Consider the following 10,915-nt stretch of genomic DNA (forward strand, 5'->3'; position numbering starts at 1 on the left):
CTGCCCACACATTTTGTATAGGATTGAGGTCTTTGTGATGGCCACTCCAATACCTTGACTTTGTTGTCCTTAAGCCATTTTGCCACAACTTTGGAAGTATGCTTGGGGTCATTGTCCATTTGGAAGACCCATTTGCGACCAAGCTTTAACTTAATGACTGATGTCTTGAGATGTTGCTTCAATATATCCACATCATTTTCCTCCCTCATGTTGCCATCTATTTTGTGAAGTGCACCAGTCCCTCCTGCAGCAAAGCACCCCCACAACACGATTCTGCCACCCCCGTGCTTCACGGTTGGGATGGTGTTCTTCGGCTTGCAAGCCTCCCCCTTTTTCCTCCAAACAACGGTCATTATGGCCAAACAGTTCTATTTTTGTTTCATCAGACCAGAGAACATTTCTCCAAAAAGTACGATCTTTGTCCCCATGTGCAGTTGCAAACCGTAGTCTGGCTTTTTTATGGCAGTTTTGGAGCAGTGGCTTCTTCCTTGCTGAGCGGCCTTTCAGGTTATGTCAATATAGGACTTGTTTTACTGTGGATATAGATACTTTTGTAAATAAGGGAGAGCCGCACACTCTAGGAACTCAGATGCAAAAATGTAATATCCAACGTTTCGACAGCCAAGCAGCCAAGCTGTCTTCACCCTGATGAAGACAGCTTGGCTGTCGAAACGTTCGATATTCAATTTTTGTATCTGAGCTCCTAGAGTGTGCGGCTCTCCCTTATTTTCAAGTTTTCTGCTCCGCTAGCCAGCACCTCGTCTTAATAGGTGTGCGTTTCTTTTTCTTCTATATAGATACTTTTGTACCTGTTTCCTCCAGCATCTTCACAAGGTCCTTTGCTGTTATTCTGGGATTGATTTGCACTTTTCCCACCAAAGTACGTTCAACTCTAGGAGACAGAACGCATCTCCTTCCTGAGTAGTATGACAGCTGCGTGGTCCCATGGTGTTTATACTTGCGTACTATTATTTGTACAGATGAACGTGGTACCTCCAGGTGTTTGGAAATTGCTTCCAAGGATGAACCAGACTTGTGGAGGTCTGCGATTTTTTTTCTGAGGTCTTGGCTGATTTCTTTTGATTTTCCCATGATGTCAAGCAAAGAGGCACTGAGTTTGAAGGTAGGCCTTGAAATACATCCACAGGTACACCAATTGACTCAAATTATGTCAAATAGCCTATCAGAGGCTTCTAAAGCCATGACATCATTTTCTGAAACGTTCCAAGCTGTTTAAAGGCACAGTCAAGTTAGTGTATGTAAACTTCTGACCCATTGGAATTGTGATACCGTGAGTGAAATAATCTGTCTGTAAACAATTGTTGGAAAAATTACTTGTGTCATGCACAAAGTTGATGTCCTAACCGACTTGCCAAAACTATAGTTTGTTAACAAGAAATTTGTGGAGTGGTTGAAAAACAAGTTTTAATGACTCCAACCTAAGTGTATGTAAACTTCCGACTTCAACTGTACATATTGAACTGCCATCCTCTCAGGCATGAGGCACAACAATGTATGAATTAATAGTTGGATCAGAATCGCCGTTATAATCATTGGCCAGTGCGGAGAATTAAGTAAAACCACAAGACCAAATCCCTATCTCCATCCATGGCTAATTTAGGAAAGGGACAATTTTAGCTAGCTGGCTAGCTAGCCACCGTAGGACAACAACACAATGAGATGCAACAATTCAAGTTTTTCTGTCAATGACATGTGCTTCCAATGGAATTTGATAGGAGTGACTCCAAATCCAAGCTGGATTCCCTTGACACTTTATTTTGGTGCGTCAGGATCATCCACTGTTGAGCTCGCTCAGTTTAGCTTAATGCTGATTGGCACATTTTTTATACTGTATTTTTTGGTCAAGGGATGCCAGATGCTCGCCGGCTTCCCTTGTCTTCAATGCTATGGGTGGCAACAATGTCATACTCGTTTGGACCAGACAGCATCAGATATATGGCCTACACGAAGAGAGACATAGGGGAGCTGTATCGCTCGCTCTGATTCTTTCTCCTGTGAGATACATTCAGCCTCTTGCAATTGAAGGAAAATAATGAAACACAGCGAGACGAAAGATAAAGTATTGAATGTTTAAAAAATATATATATTGGTCAATGTTTTGGGGGAGCCTGGCTTCCCTTGGCATCCATGAAATGCCACTGGTGTTGACTGACTCATTTGCGTGTCGCCAGGCCAGACGGCGCTCCACATCGCCATCGAGAGGCGCTGTAAGCAGTATGTGGAGCTGCTGGTGGAGAAAGGGGCAGACGTACACGCCCAGGCCCGCGGACGCTTCTTCCAACCCAGGGACGAGGGGGGCTACTTCTACTTTGGTAAGACACCACAACGGTAGAATCAGATCTGATCCATTCTACTGTCTACTGAAGCTCTTTGTGGTCCTCATCGCACTATGTAAGATTCAGATTCAGGAGGTAATATTTATTACCATACCAAGAACCAAAGTCCTCAGTCAGCAGGAGCTTAATCAAATCAAATCAAATCATGCTTTATTTATACAGCATATTTCAGACATCGAATGTAATGTTTCAGACAATGTCCTTCAAATCAAAAAATATATATATTTTTTTTTTATATTTACTACACAGCAAACATAAGAATAACAATAAAAACTAAATGACTAAAAAGCACCCTAAGGAATAGCAAAGCTAAAAATATGCATTTTAAGATCTCTTTTATATATGCTTAAAGTGACAGTACAGTGCAGGAGTTTGGTTTAATCACATCATGAGACTTCTCAGGTATCTATTTGGTGCTATGTATAGTAACATTCATGCCCTCCTAGTCTATTATTGAACGTTGGCAGTATTTCGATACTAGTAAAGTCATATTCTATTCCTCATGGTTTTCAAAGACATGTGTGTTGTTTTACATGACAGGGGGCCCTTGGTTCCCCACATCGTGAGGTCATGTCAGTGTGTCTTTAACTAATGCACTTGAAAAGGGGTTTTCTAGCTATCTCAGTGAGTCTTTATTGTACATGCCCAAAGGTTTGGGCTATAAAGACTGGATCGCTGCACAGTAGGATAACTTGGAATAAATATGTACTGGATCACAGCTAAGGTATTGCTTAGTTTCTCTTGTACAATGCTTTCAGTTGCCATGGTAAAATGAACTGACATTTGAGCCCACCCTTCCCTTTTTACGTTGCTGTTTTACGTTGCTGTTTTGGGCTGGGCAAACGCAGTCAGGATAGTTCGATGAGCCAATGGTAAACTACTGTAACCACCCAAAACTAGTCTGAAGTCATCAAAACTATAATTATTAGTAGTCATCTCCAAAAAATGAAAAGAAAACATGTCACAAGTTCAACAAGTATTTCTGACCAGTTTGGTGAAAGGTGTCTGTGTCTTGCTGTTGAAGAAAAGCAAACATACTCACTCCACTTCAGATGGGTGGGTCGCCCCTGCTTTGCTGGCCGTGAGTACATTAACAGAAAGCCTCCAAATGAAACTCACTCCATACTGCCCTCTGCTGATTGGACAGTATCCCTGAACTCTCAACCCTGAACCCAACATTCCACTATATCCAGAGTAGACTAGCCTACATGCCATTCCCCTCAACTAGACCTTCCAGCCTCAAGTTCAACAAACAAATACCCTTTTCACACTATCCTTTCAAACCGAACTGCACTACTGTGCTGGCTCGGATATGTTACCTTGCTTGACATTGTTCTTTCCAGCACTGTGTCAGCAACTATGGTGGATACGTACCAGGCCTGTGCAGTACCCTACAGCTCGGCTTGGCTCAGGGATGTGAAAGTGCAATAAAGGAGATGGAGGGAGAGGCAGAGAAAGAGATACAGGTAGAAAGAGAGAAGATTTTAGTAGGCAAATATATACCCAAAATACTCTCTACTGTTAATGTATTAATGCATTAAATTCCATGCTCATCACCCGAGGGATGATATCCAGTTGCACTATGTGCGACTGTCATTCCCAAATCATTCCCAAATCCTGGTGTGTCTGTGGCACAGTGCGAGTCATTCGCTACGGAGCTTTGTGCTGAGGTGAACAGGAAACCTGGCAGAGAGGCTACAGCTAATGTGATTTAGCGCTATGCTAACACTCAACGAGCACCCGTGCAAATCCATGAAGAGGAGCGTTTCCCATGTGAGGTGACAGGGTAATCTGTCACCCATGGCAACAGCTTGTTTTCAGCAGCTGCTTTTGGCACATTGGTTTCAATACATGGGCCACTCCCTCAGACAAGTGGTACTAATTGGGCTCTTTTCGTTGCAAGAATTTAAGTCCAATCTTTTATCCACGTATAGGGAGCATTGCAAAGACATGCTTAAAGTGGTTTGCTGTTACACATGAACTTGCATCAATTCCTGGAGTTGAGCGAGACTGCCTGAGTGCCAGGTCAGCGGGGTTTGCACATTTGGGACTTTTCTATTGGTTCCATTGTAAAAGGGGATCTTTTTGATGTATGTGCTTGTTGCTGTATATCTCTGACGGTATCTCTTTGGCCAGGTGAGCTGCCTCTGTCGCTGGCAGCGTGCACCAACCAGCCAAACATCGTACACTACCTGACCGAGAACGCACACAAGAAAGCCGACCTTCGACGGCAGGACTCACGCGGCAACACTGTGCTGCACGCCCTGGTGCACATCGCCGACAACACTCGGGACAACACCCGCTTCCTCACTAAGATGTATGACCTGCTGCTGACCAAGTGTGCCAAGCTCTACCCAGAAGGCAGTCTTGAGGACGTGCTCAACAACGACGGCATGTCGCCCCTCATGATGGCGGCCAAACTGGGAAAAATTGGGGTGAGATTGAGAACGAACACATATATCACATGTATGTGGAACTATAATCTTAAAGGGATATTTTGAGTAACAATGCCAATGGGAATGCTTTTGCGTAGCGCTTCAAGGGGTTAGGTATTGTATTATTTACAGAAAAATATAATCACATCCATTATAAAACAGACAAAAAAGGTAAACTTTTTTATTATTATTTTCTCCCAGGTTTTCCAGCACATAATTCGCAGGGAGATCAAGAACGAGGAGGCGCGTCACCTCTCGCGGAAGTTTAAGGACTGGGCGTACGGCCCCGTGTACTCCTCCCTGTACGACCTCTCCTCCCTGGACACCTGTGGAGAGGAGGTGTCCGTGCTAGAGATCCTGGTCTACAACAGCCGCATTGAGGTGCGTGACACCCGGCTGAGCTAAAGCCTGAGCTTTAAAGCTCTGGGAGCTAACTCAAGTCTTCAGTGTATGTTTTGTGGCTAAGCATATGAGGTGGGGCATGATAGACAGGGTCTACCTGTGTTTCTATCTGTAATGGATGTTTTACTGAGAGAAAGGGAGAGCCATTATATTCGTAGGAAAGATGGAAGATGATGTCTCTTTCACACCATACTCTCTTCTTACCATTACTGCATGTCTTCCTGCACTGTCCACAGAATCGCCATGAGATGCTGGCTGTGGAGCCCATCAACGAGCTGCTGAGAGCCAAGTGGCAGAAGTTTGCTGCCGTCACCTTCTACATCAGTGTTGTGTCCTACCTGTTGACCATGATCATCTTCACCCTGGTGGCCTACTACCACCCATCCGAGGGAATGGTACGTATGTGCCCAACAACAGGCATACAAATACTAAAAATGTATGCATTTTACAATGTATGAAAGTGTTGGCCAAGTGGAATTATTATTATATTACTATACGTATACTGTGAAAACAGTATGGGTGTCACCACCAGCAAAGCTTTAACTCTGTTTGTCCCCACCCAGCCTCCGTACCCCTATACCACCAACACAGACTACCTGCGTATGGTAGGGGAGATTGTCACCCTGTGCTCTGGAGTCTTCTTCTTCCTCACCAATGTGAGTTTTTCCTTCCGGTTGAAGCATCCAATCAGAGTCAGACGGCTTTGAATGGTGACTCTACAATAAATAACTTTTTTCAAAGATGCCTTGAAATGTGTACACAAACATACACTTTTGCTATACATCTTAGATCTCCCCTGTATATGTATCTTGTTCTTTTCTGACATTCATTGAATCAATAATTTCCTCTCTCTCTCTCCCCGCTTTGTAGATTAAGGACCTCTTACTGAAGAAATGCCCTCCGGTGAACTCCCTATTTGTCAATGGATCCTTTCAACTGCTCTAGTAAGACTCCAGCCCCCCCACCCACCCCCTCTGTAGCTCCCTCTGACATGTACACAAGGCTTATTTCTCATCCTCTTTTAATTGAGTCATCTAATTAATTCCACATTAAAGCCTCCATTTCCCTGGTACGTTTTATAGTCTACATCTTCTTTAATTAAACCTACGATCCCATCAAAGAGCGGAGGATGTTCGAGCGCCGCTCCAAAGCATGTTTGTTTTCATCATTAGCGCTGCGTCTGCAAGGGCCTACATGGTGTGCCCGTTAAATGCCAAATGGCATTCCCTTGTAGGTAGGAGAATGATTATTTTTAACCTTTATTTAACTAGGCAAGTCAGTTAAGAACAAATTCTTATTTACAATGACGGCCTAAGAACAGTGGGTTAACTGCCTTGTTCAGGAGCAGAACGACAGATTTTTTATCTTGTCAGCTCAGGGATTCGATCTAGCAACCTTTTGGTTACTGGTACAACGCTCTAACCACTAGGCTACCTGCCGCCCCATTATTGCTGTTTCCTGGAATATTAACATCAGGGTCGTATTCATTATTGTACAACGTGTATCTTGTACATTTCGGTCTGTTTTCTTCCATTTGGGGCAAATGAACACGGCCCAACTCTTCTATATTTTTTTAGCTTCATCTACTCTTTGCTGGTGATAGTGACTGCGGCCCTCTACCTGTCGGGTATCGAGGCCTATGTGGCTGTGATGGTGTTTGCGTTGGTCCTGGGCTGGATGAACACTCTCTACTTCACCAGAGGCCTGAAGCTCACCGGCACCTACAGCATCATGATACAGAAGGTATCAACTCCTTCACTCGTTCATCCATCACATTGAATTTGAAATGAATATGGACTTCTTTGGACACTAGATGGCAGATCACAATTTATCCTTCTTCTTTGGCTCTCAGATTCTCTTCAAAGATTTGTTCCGGTTTCTGCTGGTCTACCTGCTCTTCATGATTGGATATGCGTCAGGTACAGTGTCCTCTACTCAGCACTTCTTCTTCTCAGCAGTCTGATGACCAGTTCAAACAGAAGAGAACTTCCCTCATCTCCTCATGTCTCCCATCTCTTCCCCAGCTCTAGTGTCCCTCCTGACGGTGTGCCCCGGGCCGGAAGAGGTGTGTCCAGAGAAAGGCGGTTGCCCCACATACCCCCAGTGCCGGGACACAAACACCTTCAGCAAATTCCTGCTGGACCTGTTCAAACTGACCATCGGGATGGGCGATCTGGACATGGTCAGCAGGACTCAGTACCCGGCTGTCTTCCTCATCCTGCTGGTCACCTACATCATCCTCACCTTTGTTCTACTGCTCAACATGTTGATCGCTCTGATGGGAGAGACGGTGAGCCAGGTGTCCAAGGAGAGCAAGAAGATCTGGAAGCTGCAGGTGAGTGAGGAGGACAGCTGATGGACAGCTAGGTTCCCTAGAATTCATTAGGGCACATTGTAGAAAATGTTTTGCAACAGAAAACAAAAAACAATAATTTCTTATTGGACAGAAAGTGCAGAAAATCAGCTTTCTTTTTGGTGCCTAATGAACACAACCTTGTTATCCTCTGTTGACGGCATTATGCACAGTGCATCGTCTAGGCAGAGACACATTATATTATGAAAGACACTACTACATGTCAGTTGACATTCTGTTTTAACGACAGTGGGCTACGACCGTCCTGGACATCGAGCGCTCCTTCCCTGTGTGTCTGCGGAAGTCCTTTCGGTCTGGGGAGATGGTGACAGTGGGGAAGAACTGGGACGGCACCCCTGACTGCCGCTGGTGCTTCAGGTACACACAGTCATTTCTCTGGACTCTCATCCCTCTCTGCACTAGAGAAATGTGTCTGATTGGTCAGACAGACAGCCCAGTGTCTTCTTTTTTGTGATATTATTTTTTGTGAAAAAAAAATAATTCTGGGGGCCTCCTGAGGGGTGCAGTGCTTGAAGTGTCACTACAGACCCGGGTTTGATCCCAGGTTGTGTCATAACCGGTCTTGACCGGGAGTCCCAAAGGGCGGCGCACAGTTGGCCCAGCGTTGTCCTCGTTAGAGGAGGGTTTGGCCAGGGGGCTTTACTTGGCTCATCGCGCTCTAGCGACTCCTTGTGACGGGCCGGGCGCCTGCAGGCTGACTTCGGTAGTCAGTTGAACAGTGTTTCCTCTGACACATTGGTGCGGCTGGCTTCCGGGTTAAGAGGGCGGGTGTTAAGGACATGTTTCGGAGGGCACATGACTCGACCTACGCGGTTTGGCGGGTCATGTTTCGGAGGGCGCATGACAAACATCTAATGCAAACATCTTCTGTGGTCACCCAGGGTGGATGAGGTCAACTGGTGCCACTGGAATCAGAACCTGGCCATAATCAACGAAGACCCAGGCAAGAACATAACAGAGACCCTCCAAAGCTCCAGTACAGTTCATCAAACTGTCCGTGGCCTGAGGAGAGGTGAGACTCTTATACTTCGGTTTCTAATAAATGCTCACACATAGTCTACAAAGACAAATATACAGTACAGTGTATAAGGGCAAGGTAAATCACATTAGCCAACCTTTGACCTTTGTTCCCCAACCTCCTGTAGATCGTTGGTCCACGATGGTGCCGCGGGTTATAGAGCAGAATAAAAGGCAGCAACCACGGGACCTAGTATTGGAAATGGAGCCACTGACCTCCAGACATTGAACCTGTGTAGGGCCAATGGGGGGCCCCGGGTCCTTAAGAACACCCTGCAGATCGGAGGTCATCATACTAAAATGAATAAAAAACTGTTGGGCCACAAAGTTTGCAACTTTGCACAAAACTCTGTTGCCAAAAATATGTATTTAAGTACTATAAGAAAATCTAACAGATTTTTAGAAAGTTATGAATCTAACGTATGTTCAAGCCAACCATTCATTGCTCTGATGACCAGTCTCCTCTACGTGAGGATTCTACTTGATGGTTTTAACCCAGGGGGAAGGCGCATCTTTACCTGTTCGCTGGTTCAAATCCCCAAGTTGACTAGGTGAAAAATCTGTTCATGTGCCTTGAGCTAGGCACTTGTATGTACAGTTGAAGTCGGAAGTTTACATACACCTTAGCCAAATACATTTAAACTCAGTTTTTCACAATTCCTGACATTTAATCCTCGTAAAAATTTCCTGTCTTAGGTCAGTTAGGATCACCACTTTATTTTAAGAATGTGAAATGTCAGAACAATAGAAGAGAGGATGATTTATTTCAGCTTTTATTTCTTTCATCACATTCCCAGTGGGTCAGAAGTTTACATACACTCAGTTAGTATTTGGTAGCATTGCCTTTAAATTGTTTAACTTGGGGTCAAACGTTTTGGGTAGCCTTCCACAAGCTTCCCCCAATAAGTTGGGTGAATTTTGGCCCATTACTCCTGACAGAGATGGTGTAACTGAGTCAGGTTTGTAGGCCTCCATGCTCATACACACGCTTTATCAGTTCTACCCACAAATCTTCTATAGGATTGAGGTCAGGGCTTTGTGATGGCCAATACCTTGACTTTGTTGTCCTTAAGCCATTTTGCCACAACTTTGGAAGTATGCTTAGGGTCATTGTCCATTTGGAAGACCCATCTGCGACCAAGCTTTAACTTCCTGACTGATGTCTTGAGATGTTGCTATAATATATCCACATCATTTTCCTCCCTCATGATGCCATCTATTTTGTGAAGTGCGTCTCCTTCCTGAGCGGTCTGACGGCTGTGTGGTCCCATGGTGTTTATACTTGCGTACTATTGTTTGTACAGATGAATGTGGTACCTTCAGGCATTTGGAAATTGCTCCCAAGGATGAACCAGACTTGTGGAGGTCTACACTTTTTTTCTGAGGTCTTGGCAGTTTTGTTTTGATTTTCCCATGATGTCAAGCAAAGAGGCACTGGGTTTGAAGGTAGGCCTTGAAATACATCCACAGGTACACCTCCAATTGACTCAAATGATGTCAATTAGCCTATCAGAAGCTTCTAAAGCCATAACATCATTTCCTGGAATTTTCCAAGCTGTTTAAAGGCACAGTCAACTTACTGTATGTAAACTTCTGTCACTGGAATTGTGATGCAGTGAATTATAAGTGAAATAAACTGTCTGTAAACAATTGTTGGAAAAATGTCCTAACCGACTTGCCAAAATTATAGTTTGTTAACAAGAAATTTGTGGAGTGGTTGAAAAACGAGTTTTAATGACTCCAACATACAGTATGTATGTACATTTGAAGTCGGAAGTTTACATACACTTAGGTTGGAGTCATTAAAACTCGTTTTTCAACCACTCCACAAATTTCTTGTTAACAAACTATAGTTTTGGCAAGTCGGTTAGGACATCGACTTTGTGCATGACACAAGTCATTTTTCCAACAACCAAATCATGCACCCAGGGGGAGCCCCAAGACCGAGTTTGGGAAACCCTGTACTAAATGACACAAAACTAGAGTTATTGTTATACAGTGCCTTCGGAAAGTATTCAGACCCCTTGACTTTTTCCACATTTTGTTAAGTTTAAAAAAATCTACACACAATACCCCATAATGAAAAAGCGAAACGTTTTTTGAAAATGTTGCTAATTTATTAAAAATAAAAAACAGAAATACCTTATTTACATAAGTATTCAGACCCTTTGCTATGAGACTTGAAATTGAGCTCCGGTGCATCCTGTTCCCATTGATCATCCTTGAGATGTTTCTACAACTTGATTGGAGTCCACCTGTTGTAAATTCAATTGATGGGACAGGATTTGGAAAGGCATCTCTGCAGCACTCCACAAATCAGGCCTTTATGG

General features: G+C 44.0%; 1 protein-coding gene across 1 annotated transcript in view; it reads left to right on the forward strand.

Moving 5' to 3' along the window:
- The window catches only part of LOC106585668 (transient receptor potential cation channel subfamily V member 4), a 29,413-nt gene extending 20,501 nt beyond the window's left edge, over positions 1 to 8,912 (forward strand). The window contains exons 5-16 of the mRNA XM_014172122.2: positions 2,193 to 2,333; positions 4,494 to 4,792; positions 4,994 to 5,173; positions 5,431 to 5,589; positions 5,758 to 5,850; positions 6,065 to 6,138; positions 6,772 to 6,937; positions 7,047 to 7,113; positions 7,219 to 7,529; positions 7,798 to 7,925; positions 8,450 to 8,580; positions 8,714 to 8,912. Coding sequence (XP_014027597.1) covers positions 2,193 to 2,333; positions 4,494 to 4,792; positions 4,994 to 5,173; positions 5,431 to 5,589; positions 5,758 to 5,850; positions 6,065 to 6,138; positions 6,772 to 6,937; positions 7,047 to 7,113; positions 7,219 to 7,529; positions 7,798 to 7,925; positions 8,450 to 8,580; positions 8,714 to 8,814 — 1,850 coding nt within the window. The 3' untranslated portion in view covers positions 8,815 to 8,912. The remainder of the gene's footprint in view (positions 1 to 2,192; positions 2,334 to 4,493; positions 4,793 to 4,993; positions 5,174 to 5,430; positions 5,590 to 5,757; positions 5,851 to 6,064; positions 6,139 to 6,771; positions 6,938 to 7,046; positions 7,114 to 7,218; positions 7,530 to 7,797; positions 7,926 to 8,449; positions 8,581 to 8,713) is intronic.
- The last annotated feature ends 2,003 nt before the right edge of the window (positions 8,913 to 10,915 follow it).

Source organism: Salmo salar, chromosome ssa24 (assembly GCF_905237065.1).
Source record: "Salmo salar chromosome ssa24, Ssal_v3.1, whole genome shotgun sequence".
Taxonomy (NCBI): domain Eukaryota; kingdom Metazoa; phylum Chordata; class Actinopteri; order Salmoniformes; family Salmonidae; genus Salmo; species Salmo salar.